This window comes from Oncorhynchus keta, chromosome 28 (assembly GCF_023373465.1).
Source record: "Oncorhynchus keta strain PuntledgeMale-10-30-2019 chromosome 28, Oket_V2, whole genome shotgun sequence".
NCBI classification, from domain to species: Eukaryota; Metazoa; Chordata; class Actinopteri; order Salmoniformes; family Salmonidae; genus Oncorhynchus; species Oncorhynchus keta.
Genome location: NC_068448.1, coordinates 43,356,686 through 43,375,484, shown reverse-complemented (window position 1 = coordinate 43,375,484; position 18,799 = coordinate 43,356,686). Strand labels below are relative to the sequence as shown.

The 18,799-nt window shown below is 44.5% G+C and overlaps 1 protein-coding gene across 11 annotated transcripts in view; it reads left to right on the top strand.

The window, feature by feature from the left end:
- Positions 1–18,799, top strand: part of LOC118361403 (IQ motif and SEC7 domain-containing protein 1-like) — a 182,404-nt gene that overhangs the window by 139,046 nt on the left and 24,559 nt on the right. For 8 of the 11 annotated variants that reach the window (XM_035741295.2, XM_035741296.2, XM_035741298.2 and 5 more), the window contains 2 exons: positions 16,360–16,612; positions 17,289–18,574. In XM_035741295.2, the coding sequence (XP_035597188.2) occupies positions 16,360–16,612; positions 17,289–18,574 (1,539 nt within the window). Of the gene's footprint in view, positions 1–6,459; positions 6,792–14,980; positions 15,208–16,359; positions 16,613–17,288; positions 18,575–18,799 lie in introns of those variants that run through there. The other 3 variants (XM_035741299.2, XM_035741297.2, XM_035741303.2) reach the window with 3 other exon arrangements.

Genomic DNA, 18,799 nt, shown 5'->3' with positions numbered 1-18,799 from the left:
TGTCAATTTAGTGTATGTAAACGTCTGACCCACTGGAATTGTGACACAGTGAAATAATCTGTCTGTAAACAATTGTTGGAAAAATAACTTGTGTCATGCACAAAGTAGATGTCCTAACCGACTTGCCTAAACTATAGTTTGTTAACAATACATTTGTGGAGTGGTTGAAAAACGAGTTTTAATGACTCCTACCTAAGTGTATGTAAACTTATGACTTCAACTGTACATCCTCCATGGAGAACGTAAGGGCATAGCCCTCCTTGTCCTCGGGGGTTCTCCTCGGCAGCTCAGAGTAGTTTGCTGGAATTTTGAGAAAAGGGTGTTAACTCATCCTGTAGGGCTGCGTTGCTGTCCAGAATGTGACTGGCGTTCTTTTTATAATCCGTGATCATTAGAAGCCCCTGGCACATACCTGCCTCGTATCTGACCCGCTGAATTGCTCCTCCACTTTGTCCCTATACTTGTTTCTCGCCATCTTCATGCTTCTACACATTGCTTCATTCATTGCTGCTGTTTGGGGTTTTAGGCTGAGTTTCTGTACTTTGACATCAGCTGATGTAAGAAGGGCTTTATAAATACATTTCATTGATTGATTCATCGATCTGCGTAGGTTCTATTTGTACTGTTTAACTATACTCCTTCATTTTCCTGACAAGGCTGCCACGTGATCAAAACAGTTTTGGAGCATGGATTCTGATTGGTCAGACCAGCGTGGTACAGACCTGACCACTGAAACATCCCTCTGGAGTCTTTATTTGTAGGTGGGGAGGAGCAAAATGGAGTCATGGTCAGATTTGCCATGAGTAGGACGGGAGATTATACTTACCTTATACTCGGGTCGAAAAGACGTGTAGCTGTGGTCCAGCGTAGAATCTGCATGAGTTGGTCTAAAAATGTGTTGATAGTAATTTGGGAGCACCATTTTCTTACTTTTGTTAAAGTCCCACGCGGCAATGAACGCTGCCTCCTGGTACGTGGTATCCAGTTTGTTCAGGGTCCAATGAAGATCTTTGAGAGCATTTTTGGTGTGGGGCGGGATGTACAATGCCATGGTGGTAATTACTGAGAACTCTCTCGGATGTTGAAAAGGGCGACATTTGATGACCAAAGTATTCCAAGTTGGGAGAGCAGAAGCTCGCAAATTCCTGTACGTTTCCCCCTTCAGACCACTTATTGGTCATAAAGCAGAGCCCTCCGCCTTGTATATAATCCGTTTTGTTGTATATAATACATCCAAACGGATGTCGGAGGAAAGCGACAGTATGTTGAAGAATATGATGTCCCTCTGGAAGGAGATCCTCGCTCTGAGTTCGTCAAGCTTATTCACTAATAATTGAACATGGAGGGGGCTGGGTGCAGCAGCTCAATACTGCGTAGTTAATTGTGTGTAAAAAAAATAATAATAATACAAAAAAGATCACCTTAACTCCCTGCGGCCCTTAACCCTCCTGTTGTGTTCCAGTCAAACTGGAAAATGCAGTTAATTTAATCTGATTGTCATTAAGATTCCATGTCTTTGTCCACACAGGGCATCTGAACACACAAAATACATTTAGATGATTTTCATTACATTTTGGGTATTTTGTTTTAACTTTTGTACACCTGCGGTGTTCCTGGTGAATTGGTGAGACTACAATTAGTGTATAAAATTGAGTTCAGGCACATGCCCATTTATCAGATAGACACACTTCCTCTCCCAGACCCCCACATGCATGTGGGTTTGAGCGAGCGCATGCACACACACACACACACACACACACACACACACACACACACACACACACACACACACACACACACACACACACACACACACACACACACACACTTACTTCACTCCCCTTCTTGGCATCCATGGCAACCCCCATGGGAACATTTCCCCAATATAATATTTCCCCCATGGGAACCACACCTGTTGACATTCTCACAAACAATCGCAACATTATTTCAATAATATGTAGAACTTTTCTCGCAGCTCTGTTATATAAAGCTTTTTCAGATGAATTCTGTGGCAGCACAATGACCAAACGATATACTGTATGTGAGGCTCTTGATCACATCTTTGATCATGACACTGGTGAGGAGATAGGCCAGGAAACTGACAGTGAAGATACGTTAAGAGGAGGAAGTGTCAGAAGTTGAAGACAACACAGAACATGATTCAGGACAAGAGTCAACCGATGTGGAACAATCCAGTGATGAGGAAGAGGTGCCCGATTTTAAGGCCGTTGTTACATTCCGATCAAAGAATGGGAATTTGTCCTGGTCTTCATCCCCACATGAGAGGAGAGGTCGGCTGAAAATGTTACCAGGATGACCCCAGGGCCAACGAGATACGACATATCCAGAGTTGATGACGTAAAATCCTGCTTCGAACTGTTCCTGACAGAGTCAATCGAAACTATGGTGATAAACATGACCAGCTTGAGGGGAGATGCGTTTACCAAGACAACTGGAAGGGGGTAGACCAGACACGTCCAAGTAGACGTGGGTCTCTTGTTTTTGGCTGGTCGGTACAGATCCAGAAACTAATCTACCACCAGTTTATGGGATGCAGAGTCTGGTTGGGCAATTCTTCGTGCTACTATGTCACTCCAGACATTTCACGTAATGGGTGATTCGCATCAACACAATATGTTTCACCTGAGTATTTGTTCTAGTCAAAATAGTCCATACATGATGCTTTTTTTGTACTCAAAAACAAGTTGTATGAGCTCAGGTCAATAAGACCTACAGGCCATAAATAGAAGTTCAAAACTTAAGAACTTAAGTTGATAAAAAGATCTAACACTATTAGCTGATAATATACTGTATGTATTATTATGGATTTATAGTCAGCTATAATGGGGTGGTCATTTTGGACTGGTAACACAGAATGAATTAACATGAAACGAACACAACAGGAGGGTTAATTGATGCAAGCTAATTGTTGTTTTGCTGCAGTGAGAGACGGAAGGAAGAAAAGCAGCCCATATATTTAGCTTACTTTCACGTATACAGTATACGGTCTCCATTCTTTGGTGCTATACAACATGACAGACAAACTCCCCCTATTCTAAACTTAGAGAGCTCAGGCATTACTAACGGATGTAGAGACACGTTCTTCAGTCGACATCACTAGTCGATGTCTGACGATCTTTGATGGTTCCTTGAGGATCCCAGAGGCAACACATCTGTTCCAGCTTTGCTGCCAGACAGAATTTGATCTGATGAGCAACGCCTCATATCCTTTCATTACTGTCAGTCCAGCCCCATTTATACATTTGTTTCCAGCTCCCTGTTCGACACAGGAACCCCCCCCAAGAGTTAATGGTAAAACTGTGTTCGTTTTTACTTTTAGCGAGTTGCTTACAATTCACTCCAAATATCCCGGCCCCCTACTTCTCTGTTAAACCGCTGCGGTATCAAACAATGACATCGCCAAGCTAATTGCTTCCAGACCGGGCCGAGAGCCCGACTTTTCGTGTTCTTTTCCATTTCTGGTGCAGCGCTTACCGGCGTTGGCTTGCAAAAGCAGATATGATAAATGGTGCATGACATCATGTAGACAGCGTTGCACAGCACAACTCTTTCATATACAATGTTTTTTTTTAAAACTCTTGTGAGTGCGTCTCCAGGAAACTAGCTATCGTTTCAATGGAAAAACACTTGAGGTCTTAGGAATCTGCAGTACTGTAGCAGATGCCCGTTTTCCATTGTCATTCATATTTTCGCTTCCTTTTCTGAATGTAAGACTTTCATAACTCAATATTCTTCATGAAGTGCTTTTCTTGCTAGACTGAAATATGGAAATGCTCTGTGAAGCTAAACCTTATATGCCATGCAGTGGAGATGTCCCCGATCAACTATGGCTCTTGCCGAGGCAAGGAAAAGGGGACAGGAGAGGGTGATGGAGTATGAGCTGAAATGCAGGGAGGCCATGTGCAGTGAGTTGGGGAAAATAGGGTTTTTTATGAGCAAAGAAAGGACCTCCTGTTGGAATACCCAACCATGACATCATTCCCATGGAAAGAACCGTGCAGACGCTTGGATAGGGCAGAGGGGATATAAGAAGGTTTTCCACACATACTGTATACAGAGAGAGAACGAGAGCGAGATGGAGGATGTAGATACAGAGGGTGTGTTCAGTGTTTAAAGAAATCCAGACTTTTCTTGTACCCAAGTTTAACGGTGCTAGGATGTGTGTTTGGCTTAGTGTATTTAGTGAGAGAGTTAAGATTGCTGTGGGGAAAAATACCCTTGTCATCAGAAAACATGATATTTTTTTTATGCAGATCATTAATCTAAACTAGAAATAATAGAGGTTCAAATAATCGATTGTTGATCTCTAGCCAAATACTGAGAGAATCCTGATCTCCAGGTTACTTGGTGACAGACATCAAGAGCTTTTCTTCAAACCGTACGTCTTCCTTACACAGATACAATTAGCTTGTACTTGCGTGTAAAACTCAGAAATGTTAATCGACCATAAGAAAAGTGATATTCTCCAGACCTTGTAATCCTTGCAAACGAATCGAGGTGCCCTTTGATTACACAGCTGCATATCTCAACACTGTAGCAGACTGTAATGAAATCCTCCACTCATATCTATTCAGGTCTTGTTTCGAAACAAATGTCAGCAGGGATAGAGTTTATTCATTCATCCCTTGTGATGAAACAACAAAGCTTTGACTGCTGTCGCAGCCCACGGGGCTTTGATAATATTCAGGACTCATCGGGACTCGTTTGAAATTGCTGGTGAACGCTAAGATGCTCTCCCCTCAGGTTTCCTAACGCATCTGAATTGCAAAATAATGAGCCTTTAAATTTGATTGAAGGACATTTGAAGATGTTGCGGGTTTTTGAGACCGTTTTTCTCCTTGGTGTGGGTGTTTTTGTTTACTGTCGGCCGGAACTAAACGGGACTTCACTAAACAGTGGAAAGACTTCGTGACAGGTGATTCCTGTAAGTCGAGTCTCTGCTGCTGTGCTATGTGTCGACAGCTGTACAGCAGCACTAGGGTCTGGGTCTCAGTCATCTCCATCTGAAATAGATCCTCAGTCAGTCTGCCTTCCTCCTGCTGCAGCGGCACAGACGTCTGCTGTCTCTATAACCTTTATCTTCCGCACCCGACGCTCAGCTTACAGACACACGGTCAAATATTCACATTTTGTTCCTTGTGTGCTTCCTTCTATTTCTCTCTCTCTCTCTGTTGTTGGTCTCTGACTCCATTCCTCTCTGTGTCTCTCTCTCTCTCTCTCAATCTTCTGTTTGATGTCCCAGATGGGAAAAGGGGCCAAAGGAAGCAAAAATTTTCTCCACGGGGAGGCCCAGGGTCCAGGCTTGTAATTAGAGGACATCACCACCTTCCTCCTTAGACAGGCGCGTCAGAGATTGGTGTCCCCAGTAAACCTGACCCATCTGGGAACCATTCTTCCTATTTTTCCGGGAACCTGTTGTCATTACCCCCCCCTCAAATATCCTTGACTGGGGGCAGTTTGGCCTAGTCCCCCCATGTGCCCCAACCAGTTCTCTGAGGGGTAATTGTTCTCTGGCCCTGTCCAGTCAATCCTAAAGAGACTAGAGAGCACAGCACCTCGAGCTGGTAATGGTATTGTTGCAGCTCATGTCTGACTGACACACTTGGTTAACTAAGCCATTATGGTGCAATGGGAGACATTCTATGTGCTGCTCCATTATCTTCCATCCATGATAGAGCATGAGAGAACTGAATACAGACGTTACAAAGAAGGCCGAAGAGACATCTTATAAAATAGGAAGATGAAAAGAATAGGGGATGAGAGAGGGTTGAAGACAGAAATAGAGAAATAAAGAGGGGTATAGATACAGAAAGGCTAGCGGACTGTACACTAGCTCTTATGTCCTATGGGATTGCAGTTAGGATTGCATTAGGGATGTATAGAGAGAGGAGGGCTGCTAAATCCATACTAAGAAAGCCCTCTCTCCCTCTTTTCCCTCTTGTTGTATATATCCCAACATTCTGCTGGACCCTGAAAGGCTCTATTAATAGAGGTGCTTCCACTGCTTGCTCTCTCTCTGTGTCGGCCAGCTCCTCTCTTCCCACTTACATTCCTCCACTGGGCTGACCGTGGACTAACTTCTTTCACTTCTCTCTCTCTACCATCTCTCTCCCTTTCTCTCTACCATCTCTCCCTACTTCAGCCCTACTCTCTCTGCCCCTTGCTCATTCCCCCTATTCGCCCATCCTCTCTCCCTCCATCCCAGCCTCTTTCAAGTTTTTTTTTTTTTTACTCCCTCAGATAGCATGACTGAATGACTTCTTCTATCCTCCTTGGTCCCAGGGTAATTTGTATTTTCCCCTTATGCCATTAGCGTGCTGCCGGAGGAATTCCATCCCCTTTCCTCTGCCTAGCTACAGAGCACACCCCCTTCCCTGCTCCCGCCCCCCTCCATACTGCTAACAGGCCAGTGAAAACAGCCCACACAGGGAGGGAGAGAGAGGGGGAGACAGAGAGAGAGAGTGTGAGCGAGCTCCATCAGTGGCTATACTGACTGCCACTTAGCAGTCCCTGCTAGCCACCTGCCTGCCATACATCCATAGGGAGCTGTCTTGGGAAGGCCAAGCAATGGGAATATTTGCTAACGTGAAGCTACACCCAGAGAGCTAAGCGATGGGACTGTGTCCATCTGAGAGGGATCCGTAGGCAGTAATGGGGACTGGTAGAGTGGGCTGGTAATGCCTCGTCTTGCAACTGCTAGCCAACATGTGGTGTTTGCACTGTAACTCCGAGAAGACCCAGTCCTTACTGGAGCTGGAGCTGGACAGCTGGTAAGGCAGGGTGGTATGGTGGGTGGGTGTACTGTCTGAGCTGTTCGTGTGTACACTTTGTCACTGTTTAAGGTTATCATGACTTGCGATAGGGGGAAAATGCTTCATAAACAGGTGTGTGTGTGTGTGTGTGTGTGTGTGTGTGTACAACAATCTCTGTATGCATGCTCTGATATGTGTATGACATGCTGAACAGAGTGCTATTCTAGTGACGTGCATAGCATATCCACATTACATGAGCCAAGGTAGATATCTTACAGTAGTGATGGCAGGGTCACGCTAATTAATTCTGTGCTCCCACTTAATGGAATTGCATGCAGATGATGTCGGTGTGTGCCGTTTTGATATCTGCTCTTCTTTTATCGAAATAGACCACTCTCACTTGGCGTCTTTGCATACCTGAATAGAATAATGATAGCTTTACTGAATGTGTTACAGCAATACTGCTACAGTATAGTGCCAGTGCAACTGACATGCATGTGCACTGTATGTCTGTCCATCCCCATGTGTCGAGGATCATTCCATTGCTGTCCTGTAATGGCTGGATCGTCAAGGGCAGGTGCTGAGCGTGGCGCGGCGGCTCATTTAATTATTAATTACTGAGAGAATGACAGCCTGGCTGGTTAGCCACTAGAGAGGCACATGACAACTGTCAGGCTCAGGTTCAGACAGAAGCCAGCCAGCACCAGGTCTGACTGGGCCTGTGTGTTGGTGGGGTAAGGACTGGACTGTAGCAGCCTATATGGGCAGTGCTTTGTGGATGACTGCCAGAGTGACTGAGTGAGTGGTCTGTGGGTGACACGCCACCGGCGAGCCAAGTCGACACTCTTTCAAAAAGGGTCTCTTGTTTTTTTTTACTGGATCCCTGCTGTGCCTGTTAATATCGGACTGTTGGTTTAATACAGAGTGGATTTCTTAATAATATGAATAATGTGCTTCATTAATCAACCCCATAATCAGTGAATGAATCAGGTGAGAGTCATTTTTTTTTTTTTTTACCTTTATTTAACCAGGCAAGTCAGTTAATTAAGAACAAATTCTTATTTTCAATGACGGCCTAGGAACAGCGGGTTAACTGCCTGTTCAGGGGCAGAACGGCAGATTTGTACCTTGTCAGCTCGGGGGTTTGAACTTGTAACCTTCCGGTTACTAGTCCAACGCTCTAACCACAAGGCTACCCTGCCGCCCCATTGGTGCGGAACGCTGGACTTATTCACTTACAGTGGAAAATAATGCATGGACAAGACAAATAATGCTTCACAGTGATGAAGGAATGGGTCTCGCATGACTAATATATATGATTGTACCACCCACCGTATGTGCCTGTACACAGTCATTTGTATAATAGCACCTTGTGACGTTAATACCAACTGCCTATTTGGCAGAGGTGGGTTAGCAACACTGATGGACATGGGTGACCATCGCAAGGGAAGGTACTTTTAAAATGTTTATTGAGTTGGGTTATTTTACCTCAACGTTGAGAGAGCTAGCACACAAGTGTTTTGCTGCTCCTTTTATACCTGCTGTAAACTGTGTAGGTGGCGAATGCAATTGGAATTGATTTTTTTCCCCTCACAGTAGTGTTAGCATCTCTGCTGTACATTTGTGGATGGTTAGGGATGACTGCATTGAACCTGTCATAGCCATTAATAACAGTGGCTCAGACCGACATTTCATCGGACTTTTGCGGAGCTTGATATAGGTCAAAGTGGCAGTGGGAGGCTTAGACATACAGTAAGCTCCACAGTGATGATTCCAGGCTAAAACTATTTACAGTAGAAGCATGATTCATTGCTAGACAATGGCAAAATAGGCGTTGGAACAGAATTGCGGTGTGTGTATCAATGTTTCTGCAGGCCAGATGAGACCGTTTGACCCAGAGACTACGTGGGACTGGTGTTCTGTCTAGACAGTCATTCCTTGCTCCTGAGACCGTGTGCCAACTTTCCTGCTAGCACAACCACTGAGACTGAATTAGTTAACAGTAGTTTAAAATTGAGAAGTCAAAATTACAGGACTTTGTAATTACGACTGTGATGATGTCGACTACATAACGTCTACCGGAAACTCCTAATGATCCGGCACAGCTAGCCAGTTTCGAACTGTACTACACTGTCAATTCCAATTTGTTTCTGTATACTAGCTCTCCTTTGTGAGTTATTTAATAAAGATCCACTAACATGATTCTTGGACCTGAAAGGAGTGTTGTTCAGACAGCGTTGTTTTTTCTTCTTCTTCCTAACACTGCGCTTGCACTACATTAGATGGTTGCTGTGTTGTCTGCTTGAACTTTGACCTCCGAAACATTCCTACACATCTGCGTCTTTGTCGACCACTGTTTGCATATTTATGAGCTCTCTGAGTTACCGGCTGGCGGTAGAGAGAGAAAACATCTGTTTTTTTTTGTGTGTTTGGAGAACATGTGCTAGTGGCCTACTGGAGAGGACTCACTCCTTGTGGTGTTAGGATGATGGGTGTGGGTTAGGGACTGTAATGCCACATTAAGTTAATAATTGATTCAACTGACTTATGGTGAGATTTTTTTTCCCTCATTGTTTCTTTTAGAGGACCAAAGGCTAAATGAGAAAGGGAGTGACATTCTGCCATACAGCAAGCTAAACATATTTCACAGTTGATGAGAAAACGCAGACTGTCACACATGAATGAAGGAATTAAGGTGTGTGTGTGTGTGTGTGGATGTGTTTAACTATACAAGAATAGTAAACTAACAAACATTTGACCAACTGGGGACACTTTGTTAGTCCCCAGTGGGGTCTCCCCACAAGGCTATTTCTTGGGGGTTTATAAGGTTAGAATTTGGATTAGGGGTTAAAGGTTAAGGTTAGATGTTGTGCTTAAAGTTAGGTTGAGGGCTGGGTTTAGGGTTAGGGAAAATAGGGTTTTGAATGGGAATCAATTGTGTTGAAAGGGTGAGTGCTACACTGGAACTCCTCTTGCGCCAAAACCTCCAACCTGCACATAATAGCAGTCCGCTATTCCCAGAACCTCCGCAGATGGGACTCCTCTTTTCCAGGATGGCGGGGATTCTTCTCCCTCTGGACTGTGTGACGGAATACGCTGAGGCCTATGCATGTTTACCAGGAGGGGAGGGAGAGAGGGAAGACCCACCTCTGGGCCCCCAACTGAAAATCCCTACCAGCTGAGTATCCCTACCAGCTGAGTTGACACACTCCTCCAGTCCATCCAGACCAGGCTTTATGTCTGGCAGGAGGATCTTAGACCACCATTGCTGCTTCTAGTTTGCTAATATAATAAAAGAAAAGTCAAACTTTATTTAAAGTGGTGGGGAAAGCAATTTTAATCTCTTTTTCTGGGGGGTGGTGTTTCTTATATTACTTTATTCATTACCTTGCCACTGGTTTACATTTCTTTTTGGTGATTTGTTAATCCCCATTGTATCTGATTGGCTGAGAAGGACAGTGGGATTTGTAGTCATAACTCAAATAACCAAGTGTAGTCTGTAGATGTGTTGTTCCTTAAAAGCTCTCCTGGGGCGACGTCATCCGAAGCCCTGCTTTCTCCTCTCCTCCTCTCGCTCCCTTCTTTTCACCCTTCACTGCAAAATGAAACATCTGCTCACTAACACACTGCTGTTTCTTCCTTCCATCTTCCCCCGGTTCTTTTCCCGCCGTCATGAACAACTGACCTGACAGAGGAGAAGTGAGGCTGGTCTTGAAGAGAACAGCAGGACATCCCTTGGAGTCTCTTTCTCTCGCCTTCTTTCTCTTCTTACTGACATTACACCATTTTGGTGGCTGAAGTGGGAGACATAAAAGCAGAGGGAGAATGGGTGATGGATGGAGCTGAAGAAGTGGAGAAGGAGAGGGTGAGGTAAAGAATGCTGGTGAGTGACTTCAGTATTCCATGGAAAGGGCCAGCGCAGTAGAGGAGAGGGATTCGTGCACTGTAAAGCAACCACGTCCACTTAGCTACTATCTTTACATGGCCTGACACAATGAAGAACAAACCCACGAAAGCTCTTACACTAGCTTAAAGAAAACAGGTTCTAAATCTCTGTAGGAAAGATTATTTCACACAGGAGCAGGAAAAATAAGTCTTTGTTTATGTGGAAAACACAGCCAACATCATACAGCAAGAGGTTCACTACAACACGGTTCAGGGACTTGATCAAATGTATTTATGAAGCCCTTTCTACGTCAGCAGCTGTCACAACGTGCTTATATAGAAACCCACCCTAAAACCCCAAGCAGCAAGCAATTCAGATGTAAAAGCTATGTCTATTCGGTTCGGTGTAGTCGGTTATGCCAAATAAACCATCACTTCAAATATTCCCCTGAAATGAATATAAAGCATTGTTATCGCTGGTCTCTGGTGGTACTGTGGCAGCGTGCTAGGTGCGCATGCCTCTCACTCCAGGGAAGGATGCATCGTCACACAGTTTGCCATGACAGATGGTCGGGGACACTCGTCCCCGCGGCGATTATGCAAGTAGTGTGATATCACTCTGTCACACTGGGTTTGTGTTGGTGCTGCATGCAGTAAACGGGCCTCTGTGTGTATTGGTGCTGTAGCTAGCTGTCCGCAGATCTAAATGTTCTAGATACCGTACACTATGTGTACATCTAATGTACCAAGGGAGGCGGTTAGCATTCACTTACTGTCAAGGTATGCCTTTGTGTAAACCCTCTGTGTCTCAACCCGAAAGAACAGGGAGTTGGTGAGAAAGGGGGTTTTAACGTTATCCACTTAAACTGTCACAGGAATGTGCTCTGATATAGTCTGTTGAAAAATTGGTGGGAAAGAAGTGGATGGAGTATAACTACGATTTATGTCTTACAGGATTTGTCTTGCTGTGACAATGAGTTAATTATACATTCAATTCAGTCAACTCCCAACATTCAGTTCAACTTGATAAAAGGTATAGCCTATTTATCCCCTAAGGGACAATTATTTTTGCTGGGCTTAAATTGTAAATGCAGACAACGTATAAACAACATGATACATACTATGGCTGACCCCATTTAGTCACCGGGTCAATTGTATGGTCTATAGGCTGTTGAACAACTGAGACTCGTTTTTTTCATGGTGCACAACACACCTGTCTTATTCGCGCCTGTCTCAGTGGACTAATCCATTGCGGAGGCCACAGGCAACTGAAATTATATATGGTTATATTATGTCGAAATAATTGTGTCACACTAATGAATCAAATATTATTTTATTACAAATGCACTTTCTCTCGTGTTAAATGCGGTTCTGAAACATAATATTCAGTGGGCTGTAGAATTGGTGCCTTTCCCTATGTTTGCTATGTGCATAATAGCAAAGTTAACCAGCATATTAATGTGCATAATAGCAAAGTTAACCAGCATATTAGGATTGAATCAATGCGTGGGAGGCAGCAGCAGCAGAAATGAGGAAACAGCCCTTAGCCTAATTGTCTAAGAACATTGAAGAGAAACTTAATTATGTCTATTATCAATAGCATAACTGTTAAATGTGCCTGACTTTTTATAAATCATCCATATATATTTACAGAAATAAGACAGATCATTTTTCTGTTGCCTGTTTGAGTGTTTGTTTAATTGCCTACTAATTCCGTGAGCACCAAGCCTCGTGCAATGGCAAAATGGCAGATAAAGCAATTTCCCAGATTTGGCAGTTTTTTGTCTTTACTATGCTGTAATAAAGGCTTTACAAAATGTTTTCATTTCAACGGACTGGTATTACTTATAATTTAATTAGTGCTTACACTGTTCAAACAGGCAGAAAAATAATATTGTAATCTAACAGAACTTGTTTGTCACACATAATATGCACGCAGCTCTCGCTCCTATACCCTCCTTTTTCTTGATCTCCTTCTTTTTGTTATTACAATTATTATTATGGTCATCATTATAATAATAAGTTATGTCATTGTCATTAGTAGGCTTTGTATAGCAGCCTTGTATAACCAACATCGAGCTGTAGGCCTAAGAGTGCATCCTGTTTAGTCTTTATACTGTAACTGCCTATATTTCAATATATATACTGTATATACTGTATCAATCATTCATTCATTCTTTCATGCCATCACACAGCATACGAGACCTTAATGCTTTGAAATGCAATCAAGCATTTGTTTTGCAACTGTTTTTAGTCTGCTGTAATAAAGGCTTTATATATATACTTTTTTCAGTTAGAACAGACTCTCTGGTCCACTTATTTAGTGTTTACACTGTTCCAAATGGTCAGAGAAAATTATATTGTAATCTAACCGCAACTATTTGGCACACAATACTCACGCAACGCTTGCTCCCATACCCTCCTTTTTCTGGATCTCCAGTAGCTTCCACAACTAAGTCAAATGTCTTCCACAGTTCTGACTTCCCCTTTCCCCCCTGAACAACCAGTAAACATACGCCTGTTTCGAGTTTATTTTTCACTTCCTCTGCATCCATTTTACTGTCACTTGTTAATGTGTTTGGAGTTTGTTATAACCAATTTATTGATGTGATTATGATCAGTTATAGGTCAGGCCCTACTGATCACATTCATGCGATGCTTAGATGTTTCATGTAAAGAGAGCAAGGGTTGAGGGAATAAGGAATGTTTTTCCTAAACAAATTAGTGATTTCGGTAACAGAACTTTTCAGTCAGAAACAAGTAAGAAATGGCTAAATTGATGTTGCAGCTTCAGCACGGACAGCGCAATAAACACTTGCTGTGCTGTGGTGCCTTTTCACTGCAGTAGGGAAGAGAGCGAGACAATGCTCTCACACAGGCACTCGCTGTCATTTCTTTTAACACAGTGTGACCATCGGGCTCTTTCTTGAGTCATTTGTGTGTCTTAATTATTTAATCGAATAGTGTGCTTAAAGTATCAGAAAAGCTCAGTACATATGTAGTTGATTTGATTCAAACAGGGTGTGTCTGTCTATATATGGAAAAATAAGTTTAAACATTTCAACCAATCGATTGGTCAAAAAAACAGGACGACTCTTGGTTGCGCTATATATATTTTTTTTTTTGGGGGGGCCCTAATATATACATAACCGTCACTTTAAATTTCACTGCAGGACCCTAGTTTTTGCAGTAGTTTATCATTCTGTGTCTGTATTCAGCTAATTCCTCCACGTCCCAGGTGGCAGCCTGGCTGTCTGCTATAGAGCCAAGTCCACCAACATGTTTACAGAAATCACACTTCGCTGTTTGGTTGAAAGGCAGTTGAATGTCTAAAACGAATACAAAGGCCTCACAAAGCACAATGTGTCCCTTTCAGAGTAGTTTTAAACTGATTGAGCTGCATTGAAGCTGGAATGGCTTTGGCCGTTTCCTTGATGCCTTTCATGTGTTAACCCCTGTGACTCCTTATCTGTGGTATTCATACGTTAGTAGTGCTAGTTCCCATCTATAACTCAGAAGGCCCCTACATTTTAATCGGGCAGTTGGAGGGCCTATTTAACCTTTACTGTGGATGTGAACATGGCGTCAGTATATATTTGGGATGCAGAAGGGTGTGTTGTGAATATTCAATACAGTTACTGTGGTTAGACTTTAAAAGTGACAACGTCCCACTATAAGGCTGGAAATATACCGTGGTCATGGTCAGGGGATTGACACTGTGGTCAGCTGTGACTCTGACATCTGTTTGTAGGTCACATGTTATCGGGAATCAATCTTGTTTGGTACTTTTGAGTGTGGTGTAAGATGAGTCAAAAAGTTTGAATATCAATTTCTATTAACAATTGTACAGTATCACTATTTCTCATTTAGCATGTAATGGAAATTGGAAAAGGCATTGCTAAACTATGACATCATTGCTAAAATCCACACTGGCTGTAGTTTTGTATTGCAACTTGAAGATGAATTTCCTTATTTGCAGTGTATATCCAGAAACAAATCCTCCTGGCTATAACTCGGTAGTTGGCAGTCTCCTGTATGAGGAGGGCAGTGGTTGTATGTACCTAAGAAACAAGGGGTGTGTCAGGTGTACACTAACAGGTGAAGTCACTATTCACACCACAACACATCCCGTGTTAAAGTGAAAGCTCCCATGACAAGAGTTAAGACAGGGCGTTATATGGTGAAGCCTCCCATACCCCCTTCCACGTTGACTCATTGAATCGATTTAAGTCGGTTCCAAATGATTGTTAACGTTTGACATATTTACCTTGTCACCGTGCGCTCCAACTGGACTTTGGAATATATATTGGACTCACTTTAGTAGAAGTGAGGCTCCTATATGCCAAACATGATGTAACTGTCATTGGTCACTGGTTGAACTTTGAACTGCCCGGCGCAGACTGAGTTTCCTGGAGGAGCTGCTGTGAGTGTGTACTCAAATCTTCAACATGGTGGACAAGGCATGGAGGAAGAGTTGGCAGTTCATCGAGAACAGGATGTCTCTGCGTGTGAAGAAGCAGTCTTCTCCAAATGTTGAACGTAAGAGTGAGTGAGTACCCTCTCCTGTTTGACTATATGCTGGGTTGAAGGGTCGGGTTGCTCTGGTTAGTTTTGTTGATGCGCTACTTGGTTGATACTGCTGTGTGATTACGTCCTGACCGTGTTGAATTTATTCATAGAGATTGGGTTGGTGACGTGTTAGAAAATGAATAGGGCTGTTAGTCATATTTCAAATAGTAATCAAGGCAAGGCCCACTTGCATGCACTTTCAATCAGCGCAGTGTTGAGACGCTGATGTAGGCTGTGTCTAGGAATGATAGTATCAGCACTTCTGAGAAATGACTGCAGTATTTACCCGTGTGAGTCGTGTTATTGCTGAATGCTGCTCTACCACCAACTATTGGCTCGTTAATAAAGTTTCTAAACACACAGGAACACGGACTTCAACCCTCACTGTTTCCTTTGGCTTTCATTTAGACATCCACAGCTTAGTTGGAATTCATGCCGTGGGTACTTGAGTCGTAGACATTTCCTGAACTTATTCTGCAGCACAGTGTTTGAAGTAATATACACACTATGGAAGAATGACAGTGCCAAAAGACTACCGAATGGTCAATGTTAGTGGTGATTACTGTCCTTAATAGGTTCTAGTGTAGTAATGGATGAGGTGCCTACTCAATGAGTGTCGGTATGGGATGACTATTGAGAGAGCAGTGGATGAGCACAGGCTATGAAAGCTTTGAGGGACTTTTTCTTCTCTCTGTATCATTGCAGTGTGGATGGGGTTGAAATACTAACTGTATTTATTGCTGTGTCATTGCCGTAGACTGACTGTGTATCTCTTTCTCTGTGTCATTGCAGTAGACTGACTGTGTATCTCTTTCTCTGTGTCATTGCCGTAGACTAACTGTGTATCTCTTTCTCTGTGTCATTGCAGTAGACTGACTGTGTATCTCTTTCTCTGTGTCATTGCCGTAGACTAACTGTATCTCTTTCTCTGTGTCATTGCAGTAGACTGACTGTGTATCTCTTTCTCTGTGTCATTGCAGTAGACTGACTGTGTATCTCTTTCTCTGTGTCATTGCAGTAGACTGACTGTGTATCTCTTTCTCTGTGTCATTGCAGTAGACTGACTGTGTATCTTTTTCTCTGTGTCATTGCAGTAGACTGACTGTGTATCTCTTTCTCTGTGTCATTGCAGTGTGGAGGGGGATGCGCGGCCCAGTGAGAGTGACGGTGGAGCAAGCTACAGGGGCCCAGTGATAAGCCCAGACCGCTTCGAGGGCCCCCTCTACGGCCACGGGGTGCAGCCGGGCCCCCAGCGCCCCCCCCGCAGGCCCAAGCTCCAGCACTCGCAGTCCATCCTTCGCAAGCAGGCCGAGGAGGAGGCCATCAAGCGCTCCCGCTCGCTCTCCGAGGGCTATGAGCTCTCCGCTGACCTCCAGGACAAACAGGTATCGTACCTCTGTTTCAGACCCACCCTATTTATGTCCTATATAGACTCATGAAGCCATTTTGCAAAAACTCCCACATTACCTGATATCTTTATTTACCCATAAAGTTTGAGTTACCAAACCAGATCACATAGATGGCGAACTCTTGAAATTCTGTCTGTTGCTACAGACTTAGGGAAAACAACTTTTTGTTCCATACATGGAGTGCAAAGAAAGTATCTTGTGATTTCCCTACAAATGGATGTATTGGTGCCTTTCGGACAACTCAGTGTTGAGTGAGGACCTCTTTGATGAGGAATGTTTTTCAGGAGTGTGTTTTTAAAAATATTTTCTGTGTAATTGGTTGTGTAATTGTAAGATGCAGGGAGTCCTTGCAATAGAGACATTGGTCTCAATAAAACTCCTTTATTTTAAAGACAAAATAACATTTCCCTTACTGAACCTCTGTCAATGACCACACTACACACACTCTAACATCTATCCCTTTGAGAAGAAAACAAAACTATGGCATTGCTTTGCTGCAGCTTCTCTGCTCGTCCTTGAAATTTGTATTACTAAGAAATTATAGCCACCAATTCAGTCCCACAAGTGTTTGAGCATTGGTCATCGTTTGTAAAATATAATCATGTTCCTATAATCAAGAAGTTGTGATAATCCGTTCTCCTCTGTCCGTCAGGTGGAGATGCTGGAGCGTAAATATGGAGGACGCTTCATAACCCGGCATGCGGCCCGCACCATCCAGACAGCCTTCCGCCAGTACCAGATGAACAAAAACTTTGAGCGTCTCAGGAGTTCTATGTCTGAGAACCGCATGTCCCGACGCATCGTTCTGTCCAACATGAGGATGCAGTTCTCCTTCGAGGGCCCTGAGAAAGTCCACAGCTCCTACTTTGAGGGGAAACAGGTGTCCCTGACAGACGACGGCACCCCCCTGGCCATGGTACAGTCCGAGTGCGGGGACATGGAGGTCCACCACCAGGCCAACATGGCGTCTCACCCTGCTTCCCAGAACGACCTGACGGACGCCATCACGGAGTTGGAGGACGCCTTCTCCAGGCAGGTGAAGTCTCTGGCCGAGTCCATTGATGACGCCTTGAACTGCCGCAGCCTGCAGGGCGACGAGGGTCTTGACCCTGAGGCCATGGGCTGCCCCGAGGCAGAGAGGGAGGTGGCCTATCAGGTGAAGCCTCACCGCGGGGTGGTGGGGCGCATGCGAGAGGACATGATGGCGTCCTACAGCGATGTGACTCTGTTTATCGACGAGGAGGAGCTGTCTCCCTCTATGGGTCTATCGCGGGGGTCAGGTGACCAGCCCTCCAGCATTGAGTCAGACCTACGCCTGCGCTCAGTCAACTCCTCCCAGGAGTACTGGCCCCTGGACACCAAAGATGAGGGGCGTGACACAGACACCAGCTGCCGCAGCACCCCTTCCCTGGAGTGCCAGGAGCAGCGGCTCAGGGTGGACCACCTCCCCCTGCTGACCATCGAGCCGCCCAGCGACAGCTCCGCCGAACACAGTGACCGCTCTGACCGCAGCTCCGTCAAACGGCCGCCCGTCTACGAGTCTCACGGGGGCAGCCACATCGTGGCGTCCTCCAAGGCTAGCCCCAAACACATCTCTCATGGCCCACCCCCGCGGGCACCCTCCAGGGACGACGAGGCGCCCCTCCGCCACCGCCACCGGGCGCTGGAAAGCCACCTGGCCATCAACGGCTCTGCCAATCGGCAGAGCAAGTCTGAGTCTGACTTTTCGGACGGGGATAACGACAGCATCAACAGCACATCGAACTCCAACGACACCATCAATTGCAGCTCTGAGTCGTCCAGGGACAGCCTGAGGGAGCAGACACTCTGCAAGCAGACATACCACAAAGAGACACGTAACAGCTGGGACTCGCCCGTCTTCAGCAACGATGTGATCCGCAAGAGGCACTACCGCATCGGCCTGAACCTCTTCAACAAGTAGGTGCTCAGCTCTGACTGAGTGCTAACGTGGTTGTCCACTGATTGGTGTAATTAAGGGTAAATGAGCAGAGGGGTTCTTATAGAGAAACCGAGGTGACTTATTTACAGTTATCAGAATTGTATTTGGGCCACACAATATAAGGCAATCAGTCCAATTCAGGTAAATTAGCAGGGTTAAAGACAAGTCCTATGAAATGGAAAAAATGCATACAATTTGTATAA